The 20,357-nt window shown below is 46.9% G+C and overlaps 1 protein-coding gene across 1 annotated transcript; it reads left to right on the top strand.

Moving 5' to 3' along the window:
• Positions 1–3,843: 3,843 nt before the first annotated feature.
• Positions 3,844–18,966, top strand: TNFAIP3 (TNF alpha induced protein 3). Its single transcript, XM_080807009.1, has 9 exons — positions 3,844–4,056; positions 7,379–7,688; positions 10,902–11,092; positions 11,746–11,893; positions 12,068–12,238; positions 13,065–13,245; positions 14,412–15,331; positions 15,967–16,148; positions 16,909–18,966. Exons 2-9 carry the CDS (start codon positions 7,394–7,396, stop codon positions 17,191–17,193), a joined length of 2,373 nt encoding a protein of 790 aa, XP_080663135.1. The 5' UTR covers positions 3,844–4,056; positions 7,379–7,393; the 3' UTR covers positions 17,194–18,966.
• Positions 18,967–20,357: the final 1,391 nt, after the last annotated feature.

Here is a 20,357-nt window from a genome sequence, read left to right as displayed (position 1 = left end):
TGAGTGCTGAGACAGATTCAGGTCCCTTTCCTAATTGTCGTATCTGCCTCTCTGTTATCTGGTTTCTCCTGCCCTTGCTGCCTCCCCCAACCCATATCTTGGGATGCACATGTTTTTCATTATGTGGTATACGCATACAGGCTGCAGACCCAGTCCTAAAGACGAACTCCAAGAGGTCACGTGTGCTCACTCTATGTGGTTTGTGACACGAGAACACTGGCATCACGGTGAGACTGGGACATCATTCAGGAATTCTCCAAAACACTCCACATAATCAGAATTCAATTCCCCTCTAATAAAGAAACAGGCTTTTTCCTCCTATGTGTCCACTAGATGTTAATAAGCATACATTCCTCTTTGCAAAGTTCTCTTCATCTTGCTAAAGACTATCACAGAGATTCAGGTGCCTTACAAGTATTTGGGGCACTCTGTATCTCTTTGATTTCGATTCATTCCACCAATCTCTCCAAATTTTACCCCATACGCCCATACGGAATCTTCCCGTTCTTCCTCCACTCTTCGCTCTGGTTTACCACCGAGAAAATCCTTATTGGTTTTGCCTTCGTGTTAAGTTTTAGAAAGGGAAAAGGAGTATGGCCAGAGCCCTGTCTTAGAAGACAGAAAAGGACAGTAAACACTAGCAGAGGACAGGACTGAGGATTCCTCCAACAGAGACAATCACTTTAGCAGAAGAACTGTGGGGAAAATGCAGAGAGAGCAAAACCGAGGGTTCCAGACCACTCTGGCATCTGACTGCTATTAACTCATCACAAATCCTGGCTCGCAGGATGGTAGAACAGTTAAACTCTGGGACACTCAGAAGTGGCAGAGGTGGTCATGGTCTTTCAGGCTTGTTACTCCTGCTATGCACTCCCTCATCAAACCCACTGTAGACCCAGTGGGGCAATGGAAGCTACAGGAGGAGTTAGGGGGCCAGAGCTACAGACAGGAGACAGAGAAGGCAAGTTCTGTTTCTAAAAGAGCTCAAGGGGAGAGTGGTCTGAGGCCGCTCATTCCCAAACACCATCTCTTATCATCTCGACTAGCCCGGAAAGTTTCCCAAGGATGGAACCGAGGCCTATCTGGCTCCCAAGCCCACATTCTACTGATAAAGTTCTAGAACCTAGGTGAGGTTCGGTGGGGTGAGGTCCGGAGCCGATGACCAAGAAAGAATTCTTGAGACATCTTTGGTGAAAAATGGTGGTTTATTAAAGCACGGGGACAGGACCCGTGGGCAGGAAGAGCTGCTGCCCCGGGGATGTGAGGAGTGGCTGGTTATATACACAGGAGTTGGGTAGGTGAGAACAAAGGGGATGATGTTGGTCTCTAAGGAATTTTGGAAGCAAGGTCTCCAGGACCTTGAGGGGCTAGCTCTTGTTGGGAGAAAGGTTATTTATTACTAGTAGTAAAGATCTTCTTATGAGACCCTTTAGATATATATCAGTGGGCCATATGCTTGGGAATGATTCTCGACACTATCTTGGAGATCTAGAGATAAAGTTTCACATTTCTCCTACCAAGTGTCCTTGTTAGTGAGATTTGGAAAATTTTAGTGAGAAAAATTAGTGAGATTTAGAAAAAAATTTAACTTTATTTAGGGCTTGCCTAATTGCCTCTGGAAATTATCAATAGCACAAGGTAACTTCTTTGTTTGTAGATCTCTAGGACATTTGTAAACCAAGGGAGACTCCTGCCCTGCAGGATTGTGATCTCTGCAAGTTAACTATTAGTTTTTCTTTTAGGGCAGTCAGGGGTGCCTGAGGAATGTCACACATATTACCCAGGGGAGTGGGTGGAGAAGGGGTGCAAGGTGCCAGCTTTTGCTTTGTCCTCAGCCAGCCTCCTGCTCCCTCATCACTACCACCGCCCAGCATCCACGTTTGCCTAAATGAGCGCCGTGCATTTGTGAGGCTGGGGGCTAGGATAGAAACAGGAGCCTTGAGATTTTCAATCTTGGAGGATCTTTTCTGAGAGTAATAGTTAAGACCTAACAACGTTTACATTGCTCGGAGTAAACAGGCCCAGTTCCAATCACAGCTCTGCCACTGAGTCATCAAGTCAACTTTGGGCAAATGGTTTAAGCTTCTTACACTTCAATTTCTTCAGCTTCAAAGTGGAGCTGTTTGGAGATTTAAATGGCAGAGCGCATTTCAAACACCTAGCCTGGAGAGTAGCATATAGTAAAGACTTAATAAACATTATAATCATATTCACTATCCATTGTTGTAGAGTTGGCAGCTAAAAACATTTGTGAATGAGAAGCTTATACCAGCAGGTACAAGAAGAAATACAAGGAGCTCTTGGAGTTGTCGGAAATCTGAACTATCCGTTTCAAACGGCCAACACGAGCCTTGGAAACTTGGCCACCACTGATTCTCTTCTCTAAGTCTCCCTTTGCCAAAAAAGTGCCACCCTCCTCCCAGCCCCCATCTGTCTCTGCAGGTCCTTACTGGAGAGGGAAGTATATTTTTCTAATTCCCAAACTGAGACACATGGTCTGACAAGTATAGTTAAGTCTAGAAGGAGACAATGTACAGAATATTTCAGTCTGGTTCTAGTTTAGCTCTTCTAAGTAATAGGCCTGGGGCACTGCTAGGCAACACATGCGCCTGCCTCTCCCTCTGCAGTTCAGGTACCTCCACTGCCCAGGTGGCTGACACCTATTTCCACAGGATGTCCCCTGGGTAAAGACAGTGGGTTACCACACTATTTAATAAGGGGTGGGGCGGCCAGTGCCTAAAAAGTATTATCAGCCTTTAGCACCTGGGAGTGAACTAATTGTCAGGTCGACTAAAAGAACTCCTAAGGGCACCTGGGTGGCAATCGGTTAAGCGGTTAAGCGTCTGCTTCCGCTGAGGTCACGATCCCAAGGTCCTGGGATCCAGCCCCACATAGGTCTCTGCTCAGTGGAAAGCCTGCTTCTCCCTCCACCTGCCTATCAAATAAATAAAAAATAAAAAATAAAAAAATAAGAATAAAAGAACTCCTAATAGGATCTTAGGGGGACATGGCAAGGATAGCAATGGATTAGAAATGATTTCTAAACTGAAATGCTACCTGAACATGGCATCACCTGGGCAACTGATATGCAGAAATGGAGAATGGGAAATCAGTTAAGTGCAGGACAGGGTTGATAGTTGCTCTGATTCTTAACTTGACCTAAGATTGGTTTTGCCCCTGCAAATTTCAAGGCTGCGGGACCTCAGGATGTCACTCCCATCAGCCTGGGGTCTGGGTGGCAGGACCGCTGGGGTGGGGACCAAGGGCCGTGACCTCTTTCTTTTCTCGAAATCCCCACCCGGGCCCAGAGTAGGGCTCTCCCCTAGGAGATCATCACGTGCACAGCCCCAACTTTTCAAACCTGATCCGAGGCCTGCGGTCCCGGACGCCCGGGTGGTTTTTAGGGTTTTCTTTCTTTATTATTTCCCTTCTTGTTCTTCACAGTTGGTGATTTTCTGCAGAAAAACGGCTGAGAAAAAAGAACCTATTTCATTTCCAGTTCCCATCATCGCGATTTCCACATGGATGTGACGTTGGGCCAGCTTCCGAAATGCCCAGGTGACTCACGCGGGGACACCCGGGGGCGGGGCTCAGGAGTTTCTCGCGCGGGGAGAGGCGGAGCGCCGCTTGCCTGCAGCACCTTGCGCCTCCCGAGCCCTCTGCGCCCCCTGGCGGCCGGCGACCCGCGGCTCTCGGCGCCGGGCCGGGCGTCACGTGACTGGAAAGTCCCCGGGTGGAAATCCCCGCTCTCCGCCGGCGGTAAAACAGAAAGGGAAAAAGAGAACTGGCAGTCTGCAGTCTTCGCAGCGGGCCAAGTGCAGCGAGCTCGGAGCCCGTGGGGGCGGAGCGGTGACAGCGGCCGCCGGGACAAGTGCGGCGGCGGTGGCGGCGGGAGGCAGCGGGCGCGATCCCCACCCCCGGCCGGGCCAGCGAGCGAGCGCCGAGCCCAGGCGTCCATGGGGCGCCTCCTCCGCGCGGCCCCGAACCCCGCCTGCGGCGCGCGCCTGCCCTGACCTGGACTTGGGACTTCGGAAGAGGAACGCGCGGCCGGGACAGGTAACCGCCGCGTGCCGTTGCCGTCTGCCACGGCTCGGCGGGGTCCGGGGCTGCGGGTGTGTAATCGGCAGCGACTCGCGGGCTGGCCCCGTCTACCAGGCATGGGTTTGGCAGCAGTCCTGGAGGGGACTTTGTTGGCCGTTTGTGCCCACTGTGGGTTTTGAAATGCTAGGAGTCGAGGTCGCCGCGCCAGATGTTGGGGTGACAGCTCTGGAATCCTCCAGCCAGCTGTTCCTTTTAAATACTGCAAAGAACTTAAGCTGTAGCAGACTCCTGGCGAGTAGCCTCCGGACTCCTAAGTCTGGTGGTCCTTGGTGTTTCGCTCTTTTTCGTGCCTTTCGTATTTTTAAATCGAGCTCTGGATGCTGTTGGACACGTAGACCTTGCAGAACCGCTATGGCTTCTTCCCAGATTGTACAGTAGCACCCCACCGCCCGTGGGATGTCTGGGAGGCCACGAAACCGGGCGGGGGTGGAGGACTCCGCCAGCCAGCCTGTCCGGGGACAGCTTGCAGACACTGGGAGTGAAGTCGGGGAGGTGGGTGGGGTCCAGGGACAGTGTTGATCCTCAGTGGCAGCAGTGCAAGAGAAGTGTGCATGTTAAAGTGGGTCGTCGGCCTGCTTTTCGGATGCTCCCGTTCACAGTGATCTGCAGGCCCCTGCCCCAGCCCCTACCCCACAGTCAGACAGTCTTTGTCAGCCCGGGTTGTCCCACATCCTGCCACCTGGCCTCTCAGGAAAGCAGCGGTATTAAGTAAGGAAGGAGCTCAGCTCTTTTGAGATCGCTTTGTTTTCAGTTCTCCCTGCCTCTGATCTTCTTTCCTTAGAAAGCTGGTCTCTGGTCAAGGGACTCAGGGCAGCATCTGAGGAGAACCATTGTCGATTAAACCAAAACCCCTGTGTCCCTAATTGTTGAGCAGCCACTTACTGCTGCGTTCTCATTGTCCAAGGGGCTGCTTTGATTTCTATGATTCTTTGTACAATTTTCGAAGGTTCGGAGGGATCCTTTGCAAAAATTCGATGAGGCATTTGTGCATAAAAAGTCAGTGAGGTAACAAATGTAAAAGAAATGTTAAGGGTGATAGCGTCTGTCTTTACCTGTAAGGACATTACCATTGTAGGTCGGGAACATTTATTCCTTAATCTTAAATGTGGAGAAATCCGAGAACTGGGAATTTTTATGGTGGGTTTTGATTCTTTGAAGGAGGCGGTTCCGCAGTCTGCGCAAGGCCAAACCTATGAATGAGAGGACCGTGGGCTATCTGGTAGGGACATTTGCATGTCTTGATTATGGCTAATGGCTCTCACTATTTGAGGTCTTGGCTGAAAGATCTTGAAGAGAGAAGAGAATAATAGAAGACTCAGAAAAACAAAAAGGCAACACCTAGCTTGTTTCAGATCTTTTTACTTCCCACCTCGTCCCATCTGAGAGCAGCAGGCATTGCAGCCGCAGAGGTGGTGCTGTGGGAATAGCGAGGGGCAGGTGTCGGAAGATCTGGCATGTAGGCAAAGCTGTCTGCCTTGGTTGGTGTGGAACCTGAGCGGAAAACGTGTACTTCTGTTGCTTTGGCTGCAGACAGGGAATAAGGTCATCTTGAGTTTTTTAGCCCCAGCATCAGGCATGGCACTCTACCTTTAGTAGGTGGTCAGGTAATGCTTTTTGAGTGATGGACAGATGAATGAGTGACATTGCCTGACTTGGGCCGTGCCACGAAGTGGAGATAGGTGTAATGTTTTTTATTCCCTCATTGTGCTTATGGTCCTGCTCTAATTTTGCCCAGTTCCACCTCCAGGGAATGTCTGACGTCAAAGGAAAGATTACCAACTGACCCAGAGAATTACTTCTCCCAGGCCTCACTGGCAATCAGATTAGGAATCCTGATCCAGAGCTATCACCAGAAAGCAACCTCGGGGTCATCTAGTCCAACCTCTCTGCTTTGAGTGGACCGCAAGAATTTAAACGGCTTCATCAATGGCTTTAAGAGAGCCTAGACCCACGTAGGAAAGGCTTCCCTAAAAATTCTTCTCACCCTTACATAGGTTTCAGGTCTTCTTCAACTAAAAGCTTGCCCTGGTAAATAGTATGATACAGGAGCAAAATTAACAATCGTCATGAAACTCCCTAGGGAATATCTTCATGCTCTGAAACCATCTTTGTCTTCATCTTGGAAACCAAGATGTATGGTGAGGCACCCTGCTGAGGCTTGTGAATGACAGCTGGCTTTCCACACAACCCCACACTGCGAGGATACCATGTTGTGTCAATTCATAACAACCCAGGCTGTTGGCATGTGTTGTAGATGCTGGGTTTTGCCCCCAGCTTCCTTCATTTGTCCTGAGTGTTCCTGGCCATCTTTCCTTGCCTGCTTCCAGACGTTGATTTCTTTCCACCAGTGGATTATGCTTGAAGATTTCAGCATGAAGACAGGGTGGGAAATGCATCTGAGTGTTGGTCCCTGGAGGATAATAATAAATGTGGTTGGCAGTTGCGTTGGAATAATGGAACTCTAATGCCTGTTCTTGAAAGTGTAAAATTTATCTTTCTATTATTCTTACAATTCTATTTCTTATTCTGATGTTATAAAGTTCAACAGAGAGGGTTCCGAAAGACTTACTGTTTGCTCTTAAAATTGCAAAGCATCTTACTGGAAATAGGCTTTTTTAACCTTTATAAATATTATAATACATTTTGCAAATGAGCTCTTTATAAATACTTCTCCTTGGGACTGAAGAGGAAACTCTAATCAGAAGCCTAGGTAACAACATAAAATTGCAAGGTTTTTCACAAAGCATTTCCTTTGCAGTATAGGGAGGGAGGGCTTGAAGGAAAAATCAAGGAACTGCCGGAGAGCAAGGACTGCTGAACCATGGTCTTAGCGAGGAGTTACAGACTTGCGCAGACTACCTTGTGTCCTTCACTGGCATTCAGGGCTCCAAAGACCCAGTGGCTGTGGCATCAGGGTGCCATGAGAATGCGAGGGGAGCTTGCCGGTTATGAGGTGCACTACCTGTTGCTGACAGATAGGCTTGGCTCCCTGACAAACGTTACTGAAAACGCGGGTTATTCCCCTCCTCCTCAGTACCCACTCCCCGCCTTCCTTCTCTTGTTTAGACTAATCTTTAAAAGTGATGTAACTTAAAACAGTCCAGTGTGAGTTAATCTTGGGGGCCAGCTAGTGTCCTGGGAGTAGAGGTGAGTAAGATCTTTTGCCTACAGATTAGGGTAATGACAAGATCAAACACTGGGGTTTCCTGCAGGCAGGTATATAGGAGTGGTATCAAAGACGGACTAACGGAATGGGTTTTCCTCCCCTCCTCTTCAGGTATTGCAGAGCACAATGGCTGAACAACTCCTTCCCCAGGCTTTGTATTTGAGCAACATGCGGAAAGCTGTGAAGATACGAGAGAGAACTCCGGAAGATATATTTAAGCCTACCAATGGGATCATTCACCATTTTAAATCCATGCACCGATACACACTAGAAATGTTCAGAACGTGCCAGTTTTGTCCACAATTTCGGGAGATCATCCACAAAGCTCTCATTGACAGAAACATCCAGGCCTCCCTCGAAAGCCAGAAGAAGCTCAACTGGTGTCGAGAAGTCAGGAAGCTGGTGGCACTGAAAACGAATGGTAAGAAGATTTGTCTAAGGCTTGGCTCCCACCATGCTGGGTCCCCATTCATTCAATTCTGATAGCGCTGGCCCAAATTCAAGTCTCTCGAGAGCACAGACCCCTTAATATAGAATACTCTATGAAAGACATGTGATAAAAAACAAACTGGTTTTGCCAATATTTTTACGAAGGATATTTTGTAATTGTGTGTATTAGAGAGCAGAGGCACTGAGACTTGAAGAATGCATTCCGAAATACCATGCCTCCCATTGAGGGACTTATGTGTCTAATTTTTGTGGCTGTTTGTGTAATCATTTGTAAAATACCCTTTCCTGGCCAGTAATGGAAACATTAAAAGGCTTTAAGTTCAAAAGGAAAGCATGGTGTGAAAACTAGTATTACTATTGTTTCCCACTGTCATTAGAAGATGCTCGTAATGATGACCTTACACGACTTGAATGATGGCATTTTATGGGTTAACCAGTGAATGGCTGTTGCCTGCCTCTCCCTTACCTAGGTTCTGTTGGTTTTGGTCCCATGACATGAAGTGGAAAGATACTTGAGATTTTTAGCACAAACTTTAGAGCTTTACTTCATTATGTTTAGGATTCCTAGTTCTGAATTTCTTGCTATCCGTGTGTATCTGCTCAATGGCCCTTTACCACTATAGCTGTTTCCTGTTCTAAACTTTACTGTTTTGCTTTTTGATTGTTTCCTTCGAGCAAGAGTGTGTTCATTATGGCCACATCCAAGCACACTGTTTCAGGCAGATACAAAATCCTGCATTATAATATTGCTGATTATTACAAGAAGCAAGTAGACTGTCCACGATCAATTAAATGCTTATAGTCTAGATGAGGCAGGAATCAGGTTCTTATATAAGTAACAGTCCTTCTTTAAAACCACCTTGAACAAATTAATACATCCAAGCACAGAAATCCTTGTTGACAATGAGAAGATGAGAGTATTAATTAACTTGGTTAGTACATTCACTTTGGCCATTTTTGAGTTGGGCAGCATGGAGTGCCTGGAATAGGTATTTTGTGGTGTTCAGTGAGAGGGGTTGGTTCTGGTGCATTACTTGAACATCTTGCCTCTACTTTTGAAGCACAGATTCTTAGAAACAAAAGTAGAATGAAAACTGGGGAGAGCTAGTGTTTACATTTTTCTTGGCCTTAAATCAAGTGATGCGTAGAAGTGGGTAATTATGTTAAGTCATCATCAAGGGGTTTATATTCCTGACAGTTTGTGGTTTTAGCTCTCTCCCATTTTGTTACAAAAAAGGAACGGAGTGAACTCTGGGAGAGTTGGAAACAGAGAGATTCTGCCAAACTAGAGATGTGGTAGGAAGAGGAAAACCTTCTTATCATTAACAGAATTAACTGAAATTTTAGGTTGAACTTACTCCTTAAGAAAATAATGGATACAAATAGTAAACACTTGTTTTGCAAAGGTATGTCATTAAAGTCTCCAAGGATTCATGCTACAAATAAAGCTACAAAAGCAAGTGCGTTTTGATAACATTTTCTGGGAATTAGGAATGTGGGGACTCAGATCTTCTTATTTCCCCACTTTCAAGAAAATTCCTTAAAATTCTGGAAAAGAAAGAAAAGATATTGGGGGTGGGGGATAGACAAAGCGACTTTTACTCTCTGGCTTTTATTAAGCACCTTTTTTTTTTTTTTTTAAACCCCCAGCCCCTCAGGAGGGTTGTACAAAGTCAGTGGTCTGTTTGGGGAGGGGGTGATTCACAAGTTTGCATTTGAGGATATGAGACTGCGGTGAATGAGGAAGGGAGTAGGTGGCATAAAATTGAAACTTCAAATGAAAAATTCCAGCGTCTATTGGCTGCCGCGATTTCACTTGTATAATGAGTAGCCCTATTCCAGCTCACCCTGACCACACCCACTTGGAAAGTCCAGGGCGCCCTTCGCAGTTTAAATGTCTACACACCAGAACAAAAAGTACAATAGCTGTTGCTCAATTGCTAGTCAAATAACTTAGCACTGGGGAATTCCAGATGTTGCTTAGGGAATTTTGTACTGGTGCATCTCAATAAAGAACTGAAAGTAAGCACAAGAAGAAGAAAAAAAGCCTTATCTTTGCTCTAGATTTTGCAAAGGGGAAATTTCAACAGAATGCAATCGTTGCCACACTTCTGCCAAGACAAAAGGCTGAGCGATCTGTTTTTGTTCATTCTTGTGAATACTTATTCAGCTCGTTTTTCCCTATGTCTGAATTGCAGGGATACGAGTGTAGATGGGTATATATGCTGGAGGGGTTCTCTTTGTTGTTTTGTTTTTGTTTTTTACAGTTTGAGTGTACTTAAGATTTGATAAAGCCTTCAAAAAACATTGATAACCCTACTTGTAGAGTAATGTAAAAAAAACAGTCGAACTCCTGTTTGTAAAAACAGCGGTGCACTTGGCCACGAGTTACTAAGGAGTTGACTTTTTTTGATATTAAACATTCCCCCCAAATATTTATTGTTTGGAGGTTGGACAAAAGGCAGCCTCTTGAATTGTGGGTTTTGACCTGTGAAAGTAACAAATTCATGGAGTAAAATTAGACCTGTTTCTCACAATGCTCAAAGGCAGGCTGAGGAGGTAATGCGGTGTTCTTGATCCCACTTGATAAACCAGGAGAGGAAACTCCCAGGCCCCAGAGGCCTCAGTGGAATGGTCAAGTCATTTACCACTGAGTCATAGCCAGACCGTCCCTGTCTAGTAAGCGGAGCCAAGCCAGCTTCCTGGTTTGTGCACATTACCCCGTGTGTTCTCTCTAGAGCCATGGAGTAATAGTGCCAGTGTCTTATTAGCCAAAACATTAAGGAATGCTAGAACGGGACAGACTTTAGAGATCATAACCCAATACCCTCATTTCACAAAGGAAAAAAAAAAAAAAAAGCAACACTCAGAAGCTGAGGAATTTCCCCCAAGGTCACACCTAAACCAGTTAGGGCAAGCCAGGCTAGAACCAAGGTCCCCTGATAATCAGTTCCTGGCCCCTTTGTTCTGTTGGGTCCATCGTTAAAATTAAGAATGAAAAGAGTGTTTTTTTTTCCCCTAAAGCTGTCATCACCTTGTGAAATGTTCTCAGTTGGCTGTTGGACTAAGAAAGTAAACCGTTTGCATCTCTCACATGCCCTACTGGGTCCCCTGTACTAGAAGCAGGGCTAGTGCATTCTAAAAACTTTTGCTAGACCTTTGATGTGTATGGCTTCTTCCCCAGGTGATGGAAACTGCCTCATGCACGCTGCTTCTCAGTATATGTGGGGTGTTCAGGACACAGACCTGGTCCTGAGGAAGGCACTCTTCAGCACTCTCAAGGAGACGGATACACGCAACTTTAAATTCCGCTGGCAGCTGGAGTCTCTTAAATCCCAGGAATTTGTGGAAACGGGGCTTTGCTATGACACTCGGGTATGTTTTGTTCCTCCATTAAATATCTATCGATAGAGCTCCATGGTGGGTGAAGGGTCTCTCAGGCCAGCCGCCACTCTTGAGGACCATATGACTTCCTAGGTCACGTGAACTTGGCTAAGCAGAGCACAGTCCATGGAAAACACCAGAAACCTCCTGTGGGATGAACATGAGGCTTTTGTCACTGCTGGGAGGTTTCCGGGCAGCAGATTCCCAGCTGTGGATCTCTTCTTTTTAGCAGAAGGGCTGCTTGGCCTTTCCTGTGGTGTTTTGGTTCTTTCCCATCTGATTGCCCTTTGCATGCTTTACCGAGCCTGCCAATCAAATTCAGACGTGGGGCTCACCATTCTCAGTCACAGGCTTGGAATTTTTGTGAACATTTGGATAAGGGGCTTTAGTGTTATGCCTCATCAGGGATTTTTTTGAAAGCAGGTGCTGTCCCCATCCTCCCCCACTTCTATGTTGGCCTTATAGTGGAAAAAAGTAAAGGAAGAAAACCAAACTGGGGAAAAATGATGATCAGTCGAATGATGATTTCCAGAAAGGGGAAAAGCAAGCCAAGTTATATAAATGAATAATTGTAGAGCAAAGTCCGACTGACTCTTTAATGCATAGTTCATTCAATCCTGATTTCCCCTTTACCCACTTCCTAGAATTGGACTGATGAATGGGACAGCCTAATCAAAATGGCATCCACAGACACACCCGTGGCCCGAGGTGGACTTCAGTATAACTCACTGGAAGAAATACACATATTTGTCCTATGCAACATCCTCAGAAGACCAATCATTGTCATCTCAGGTGAGAGCCGCAGGTTGCTTATTTGTATTCGAGGGCCGATCGGCTTTAATGCGTTAGCTCTTCGGAAAAAAACGAGGCTACCTGAGGCTACCCGGGTCACCAGCTATAGTAGCAGAAGGGAATTTGATGAAAATCACCTGAGGGCCTTATTTCTCTTGTTCTTTCCCTAAACAGACAAAATGCTGAGAAGTTTGGAATCGGGTTCCAATTTCGCTCCCTTGAAGGTGGGCGGGATTTACCTGCCCCTCCACTGGCCGGCCCAGGAGTGCTACCGATACCCCATCATTCTTGGCTATGACAGCCAGCACTTTGTACCCCTGGTGACCCTGAAGGACAGCGGACCTGGTGAGAACACAACGCGGATTCACATTTGTAACTGCTGCTAGATACTGGGACGCCCTGTTCCCACTGACCACTGGGCTCTTTGGGGCCCTCTGGCAAGAGCCTCATTTATATTTATTATTTGTATGTGAAAACAGTGTTCTGTCACGTGCCTGGTTAGCAACAGTAATGCCATGGCAGTAATCCTGCCATCTTTGTGTTTGGCTTGGAAAGCACTTCCCACAGCTTAACTGCAAGTAGGAGATCTGTGACATGACCACCACCCTTTGATATATGATAGAGTGAGGCCCACAGAGCCCTGACCCAGAGCGGGTCAGTGTCTATCAGGTTAGCCATTACTAGGATAGCTTCCCGTGGAAGAGGCAGTGTGCGAAGTGCTTTAGGGGATAAATGTAGACATTTATTTCATCTCATTTCATCCTCACAGCATCCCTACGGACCGTAAGCACTGGAAGCCTTGTTTTACAGAGATGCTTGAAGCTCAGAGAAGTTCAGTAACTTCCCTGATGTCACAGAGCTTGACAGTGGCAAAGCCAGGATTCAGACTCAGATCAGCGTGGTTCTGAAGTGTGATGATTTACCCAATGAGATCCACTGCCTCCAGGCTGCCTTATATTCTCCGAGCTTCCAGAACATACAAAGCATTTTATGTTAGAGTTTAGTGTAGTTTGTTTCCTCATCTGCATTTGATTGTGACTAGATGATACTTTTCTACCCTTTCATTGTATCTTTTTTGTGTTTGTGAAATGTGACCATTATATATGCAGCCTCACACATAATCTCATTTAGTAGAATCACGGGTCGCTTATGTGTTCCTTCTTTCCCTCAGAAATCCGAGCTGTTCCACTTGTTAACAGAGAGCGAGGAAGATTTGAAGACTTAAAAGTTCACTTTTTGACAGATCCTGAAAACGAGATGAAGGAAAAGCTCTTGAAAGAGTACTTGATGGTGATCGAAATCCCCGTCCAAGGCTGGGACCACGGCACCACCCATTTGATCAATGCCGCAAAGTAAGAGTTTATCCTTAGCTCTGTCCTTTGTCATCTTCAACTGCTTTTACTTCCGCCACATAAGCTGAGGCCATCCCAGAGCTCAACCGTAAAGTTATTTGAAGCCAGTTTCCTCCAGTGTGCGACAGATCCAAGCATGGTGTATATAGTCAGAGAGGATGACAGGAGGCCATACCAACTTGGGTTTCACGTGCAACGAGTAATTTCTCCATGGTCACTTTCCTGCATAGCTGGATGCTGACAGTCAGGATTGTGGTTTTAAAGTCCATCGAACCAAGGATAGTTTTGTTGTGTTTTGTTTAATTGCCCTAGTGCTAGGCTAGCAAGTGAAAATTCGTGGCATCAGAAGCCTTTTTCTCTTGGCTTCTTGGTAAGGACCGACACCTCAGACACAGTCAGGGTTGTGGATCCTCTTTATGTAGCAGGCATGTGATTTTTGCCACATGGGAAGTCGAGGTGAGACCCAGAAGGCGTGCAGTGCAGGTGTCCAGATCTCAAACACTGGCTTTATGTTGGAGAGATGCCTATTTGTTAGGACTTGAAATACACCAGAGGGGGAGGCGGACACATGACAGAGGCTTAGAAGTGAGTGCACGGCACCTGGGGGTGTGTCCGCTGCTTGGTCACTGTGCGGGGCAGTTCGTGCTCATGGACACCGGCCTGCAGTTTAAGATTAGTAACCCCAAAATACAGGCAACGAGGTCCCAAAGTAGTTTGAATTATAATGTAGACTAGTCCCAAAGGAACATGCTACATGATGTTTTACTAGAAGTTTGACATCAGAGAAGTTAAAAAGTAAAAATGAGTTTTTAAAAGAGGAATAGAGTAGTCAAGTGTAGCAGCGTCCCCAGAGTAGCCCTTTCTTTAGAATTATCAGTAATTTGGAGTGGACCAAGATTGATTAAATAAGACTGTGGTTCTTGAAAAAATGAAATCTCCTTAGCAGTATTGGACTGTGCTCTGCTGGAGGTGTAGACTCATGATCATTGGCCTGCATTTCAGTGAGTGGTTATCAAGTTATTGCCATAATCCACATTCTAGGAGTTTGGCCTCTGAGCTCATGATGTGAAATTGTGTGTGTGTGTGTGTGTGTGTGTGTGTGTGTGTGTATGTGTGTGTGTATCCATGTTTGTGTGTAGTCTCATATTTTTCTTTTTGGTCTTTAGGCTAGATGAAGCCAACTTACCCAAAGAAATAAATCTGGTAGATGATTACTTTGAACTTGTCCAGCATGAGTACAAGAAATGGCAGGAGAACAATGAGCAGGAGCGGAGAGAGATACATGCTCAGAATCCTTTGGAACCTTCTGTTCCCCAGCTTTCACTCATGGACGTAAAATGTGAAACACCCAACTGTCCTTTCTTCATGTCCGTGAACACCCAGCCTCTGTGCCACGAGTGCTCAGAGAGGCGGCAAAAGACCCAAAGCAAACCCTCAAAGCTGCACTCCAAGCCAGGCCCTGAGGTGCTCCCTGGCATGGCTCTCGGGCCCTCCCGGGGCGAGACCTATGAGCCCATGGGCTGGAGCCCTGAGGAGCCAACTGGGGGGCCTCATTCGGCCCCTCCGACGGCGCCCAGTCTCTTCCTGTTCAGCGAGACCACCGCTATGAAGTGCAGGAGCCCTGGCTGCCCTTTCACGCTGAACGTGCAGCACAATGGATTTTGTGAGCGCTGCCACAACGCTCGGCAGCTGAGCGCGGGCCACCCCTCAGACAGCACGAGGCACTTGGACCCCGGTAAATGCCGAGCCTGCCTGCAGGACGTCACCAGGACGTTTAATGGGATCTGCAGTACTTGCTTCAAAAGGACTACGGCAGAGCCCTCCTCGGGCCTCAGCTCCAGCGTCCCTCCTTCCTTTCACCAGAGGTCCAAGTCAGACCCCTCGCAGCTCGTCCAGAGTCTCTCCACACATTCTTGCCATAGAGCCGGGACCGAGGCTCCCTCCGGCTGCCTCTCTCAGGCCACACGGACTCCAGGGGACAGGATGGGGACCAGCAAGTGCAGAAAAGCCGGCTGCATGTATTTTGGGACTCCAGAAAACAAAGGCTTCTGCACGCTGTGTTTCATCGAGTACAGAGAAAACAAACGTGAGTGAACTGATGAATTTCCTAAGCCCCGTTTCTAAACTCCTGCGCTAAAAGCAATTTTGCTCCTGAGCTGCCAGAAAGCAGCCCCTCTGGGCCAGGGGGTGAGTGCAGCTGGCCTAGAGGGATGGTCACTCAGAGGCGAAAGACACAGAAAACCACCTTCCAAAGTCCTACAGCCCCTCCTAGATAGAGTTCATAGAATTTTATTTCACGCGGTCATTTAGCGTCTGGCATTTGTGAGGCAGAGTTTAAACAAGACTTTTTGGACATGTAGATGTAATAGAAGTCCAGAGTTGATGGGCAGTAGCTGAAGAGAGGGACGTCTCCACTGACCCTGAGAAAATGCAGGTGGTTTTAGAAACCTCTCGCTTGAAGAAGGACTGATGGGCAGTTAGTGTCTCTGTTCTGTTACCATGCCTGGCCCGTGAAGCACGTTAAAAAATGAGAAGTCTGTAAAGTCAAAGATGTTTCCATAATGGCATTATTATAATTTTTTTTCTTTGACTGAATTTAGAAAAGGCCGTGCTCATGTATGCACAGCCCAGGGTGCCCTAACCTATATCCAGAACCTGGCTGTCTCTCTCTCTCTGCTTGGAGACCACCTGTGGCACTGATGAGCTCCAACTGTCTTTCAGATTTTGTCACTGCCTCCACGAAAGCCAGTCCCACGGCCCCCAGGTTCCAGAATGCTGTCCCCTGCCTGGGAAGGGAATGTGGCACCCTGGGAAGCACCGTGTTTGAAGGATACTGTCAAAAGTGTTTCATCGAAGCTCAGAGTCAGAGATTTCACGAAGCAAAAAGGACCGAAGAGCAACTGGTGAGACATTTTGAGATCCTTCCCCTCCCCCATTGGGCCAGCTCTCCTCATTGGAGCCGCTGCTTCCCACTGAGACAGCGGACTTTCCTCCCTGCCAGGTTCCGGGGAAGAACCTTAGGGGGGCTGTGGTGGGGGGAGAAGTCCCTGTGGCCCCCAGGGTTGGAAGTGCAGTAGGTACTCTTGATTTTCGTGGCCTAACTGTACTTTAGAATTCATTTAACAAGTAAATCAAATCAGCCACAGAATAAAACCTCTTAAAGTCTGGGAAAAGCCTGATGCCAAACAAAGACTTTTTGATTTATAGCAGCATAGGGATCTGAGTGGCCAGCAGACTTTTGGAAGTAGTCCTTTATCAGGAGACAGGAGAAGGAGGCAGAGTAGCCCACGTGCCTGCACACAGTGGCATAAGAGAAAAGCCATCTTGGGCTGATGGTTGCCTCTCCTGTTGTTTACAGCATGGTAGGGAATCTGTCTGGGGAAGGGCAGCTTATCACTAATCCAAGCGGAGGCTAGCCGGGCCAGCCTTCGCAGGCCTGCAGGTCATGCTCCTTGGTTGCACTCAGCCTGCTCTCATGGGACTGGGAGGAGGCGTCTTTGGGGAGCTCCCAGTCTCAGACAGCACATGCAGCTCCGGTTCCCTGGGTCAGGCGGTGGCTCTCCAACCCACCGAGTTCTTGGTAATACCCGTGCAGGCAGACGAGATTGCCTGGTGCTCTCCCTGACCAACTGGCCAACAGTTCTCTCTGCTCTTTCCATTCAGAGATCGAGCCAGCGCAGAGACGCGACTCGAAGCACGGCAAGCGCCTCCAGGCCCAAGTGTGCCCGGGCCTCCTGCAAGAACATCCTGGCGTGCCGCAGCGAGGAGCTCTGCATGGAGTGCCAGCACCTCAGCCAGCGCGTGGGCGCGGGGGTCCACCGGGGCGAGCCGGTTCCCGAGGAGCCCCCCAAACAGCGCTGCCGGGCCCCTGCCTGCGATCACTTCGGCAACGCCAAATGTAGCGGCTACTGCAACGAGTGCTTCCAGTTCAAGCAGCTGTATGGTTGAGGGGTGCGGCAGGGCCCCGGGGACCTTGAGCCTCAGCGGGCAATGGTGCTAGCCGCAGGGAGCTGCGGGCGGCTTCGAGCAGGGGAGCAAAGAGAAGCTCGGGTCGCCGTCGCGGCCAGCCTGCCCAGGTGGCCTTGGAGCGAGAGCAAGGCCAGTGACGGCGGCGGATGGGCTGCTGCTCTTCCTCCGCACCTGGCCTGCCACGCGGAAGGCCAGGTACTGCGTCGACTCGGAATGTGTGCCGGGACTACATCATCTTCTCGGGAGAAAAGGGAGAAGAAGCTCGGTCAGGTGGGTTGGGGATCCCGGAGCCGTTCCCCGCCACACAGCCCCACGTGGGCCAGGCTTGGAGCCACGGAGCTGACCCGCCACGCCCGCAGGCCCTCAAGTTCAGGAAGCTCAGGGAGAACGGACAAATTGAGTGTCAGTGGTGAGTGGTCTTTCCCTCCCAGCCTCGTCCATTTCCCGCGGACACGGCAGACACCGAGCTATCCACAGACTGTGGCTCTGAGACTGCTGAGACCGAATCAGTTCACGCTGAAAAGCAAACCAGCTGCTCTTTACAGTATGCACCTTGGAAGAAATCAGAATATTCTAGTGGGAAGATGTGTGATTCTCTTGGTTATCACTGTCTTCACTTCTAAGGAAGTTAGCCTGAGGTGTGCATGAAAATGTGTACATATATAATGTACCCTTATATTATGTATGAGGGATTTTTTTTTATTGTGATGAAATATATTGTCTATATAATTCACTTTATTTATTTTATTTCAAACTTCAGGGTTATTTAAATGAAGATGTTTCTTCTGCTCTGGGTAAAGTGTTTGCTGTAGTGTCTTCTTGAAATAGTGTATTCATAGTCAGTCCTCTTTTGGGCAAGTACCTGAGTACCTTGGGGATTTGGTCTCTTTGATGTACTGAGGTTGTCTTCTCTAAGAAGAAGGAATTGCACCAGAGGCATATTCATTAAAAGCTCATGCTTCTTGATGAAACTTGGGTTAGAGCCTCTCGCTAGCCAGATGAAAAAAAAAATAAAAATAAAAATAACTGCTCTCTGCAGTAAACAGATGCCTTGAATATCCTACCTCTTTAGAGATGAAATTGGGAAGGAATGGGGATGAGATTGGAGAAGGTCACTGGGACGATGTGAACTTTAATGATAGTTTTATTTGCTGTGTTTTAACTCTGTGTCCTAGTAGCGACCACACAACCAGTGGCACCTTCACGCTGGGACAGCAAAACCCTGTGACCATGAGCATAAGGAAATTTCTTTCTGTCCTTGGCCTGCAGTTTCTCTGTTTGCTTTGTGTTGCTGTCATACTTGTTATAGGGGAAAAAAGGGGGAAACACATTGTCCCCAGAGGTAAAGGCTGCCATTTTTTTTTTTTTTTTTGGTCTGGAACTTATGACCTGAAAATATTAGTAATCTATAACTCTACACAGCCTTTACTTGTATTACCTGACATGTTTGCCACACCGAGTGCTGTTTCCTCAACATAAATTTTAATCATTTTTTCTAAAGATCTCAAATAAACATCAGTGTTCATCCAGTTTTTCTAAAGTCAATATTTTAATATTTTGTGTGTATCAATATTTTCATTCTTAATGTGAAAAATGGAATTATTTATACTTATTTTAGAAAACATTTGAAATTTGCACATTTAATTGTCCCTGATAGAGAGCTGTTTACTCTGTTGGATTCCTTCAAGTTTTCCTAAATATGTGTAACTTTTCACAAAAGTCAATATTAAAAAATAAATTATTTAAGAACAGATTTTGATGTTTTCTGCTTACAAATGGTGAGAGAAAGAGACCCAAATACTAAGGCTGTGTTTCCTAAACAGCCTCATTTCGAGGTACACCTGGATAGTGGACATGCATCCCTCCCCCATGTAGTAAGAACTTTGCGAACATTATAACGGCATGAGGGTGAGGCATTGTTCAACTGCAGGGATACTGAGGCCCAGGCAGGAGTGGGAAGGGTCAACCTGTCCCATTCTCAGGAGACATTAGGTCCCTGTGCCCCTCCAAAGGTTGCTGCCTTCGGTCTTCTTGCAGTGCAGAAAAGGAAACCAGGAGAGAGCAGCAGCAGAGAGGCTTAGAAAGAAAGAAATAGGAGGGAGGTGGGAAGCCTGGTGTAAGATTTCCTGGGTCAGACCTTAAAAGAGGTGACAGATGGCCGTGGTGGCTGCAAGGATCGACAGCACCAAGGGCCTGGGAAGTTATAAAATGACACATTCTTCCACCCAGTCCAAACATACCCACAGAAGATTGATTCAGGAGGACTGCAGATTCTGGAATCTTTTTTTTTAAAGCTCCCCAGGAGATTCTGATCATCAGCGAGATTTTAGAACCATGCTTTGACAAATCATTCGTGATCTTTTGTTAACTTATTACGGGAAATGTTAACACACAAGAAAGCAGAGTTTGGTGTCCATTACTTGGTTTTGACAATGATCAGCATTTTGCCAGATTTGTTTCATCTTTCATTCCCTCTTTTTCTTCTGGATGATTTCAAAGCAAATCCCAGCCATGTGTGTCCTCACACCCACAAATACATCAGTGTGCATCTCTAATTGATTTTTTTTTTTTAGTACAACCATCATTTTTACACCTAGATAAATGATTTTTAGTGTCATCCAATACTAAGTATGTATTCTAACTTCTCAGGTTGTCGACTGTGGAGACATAGTCCTATTGCTTTAGGGTTAGCTTAAGCCTCTTTTATTCTGTAACATTCTTTTTTAATTTGTCATCTTACTAATTTGTTGGGGCAATTCGATCTTTCCTTCTGTAGAAGGGCCCACATTCTGGATTTGACTGATTGCTTTCTTATGGTGCCACTTAACTTATTCTATAATGTACTTTGGATCTAATTCTGGTTCAATGAGGCAAGAATCACTCAGGGTCCCATCAAGACCCGTCCTGTGTGAGCTCTATGAATGCCAGCCCAGAGGAATCATAAAGCCTCAAATTCAGCTCTTCTCTTTTTGTTCATTCTTCCTCCCACCTCTCACCCAGCATTAAAAGCTACAATTCTTCAATCAGCATGATGAACATAAGCATTTGACCATAAGTCATCAGGATTTCTAAAATAGGAAGTGACTTAAAATTAGCAAATTATCTCTGACTCAGAAGAATGACCCACAGACAGGGTAATAGGG

The sequence above is a fragment of the Martes martes genome (genome assembly GCF_963455335.1).
Source record: "Martes martes genome assembly, chromosome: 6".
NCBI lineage: Eukaryota > Metazoa > Chordata > Mammalia > Carnivora > Mustelidae > Martes > Martes martes.
This window is presented reverse-complemented; position numbering and strand designations above follow the sequence as displayed.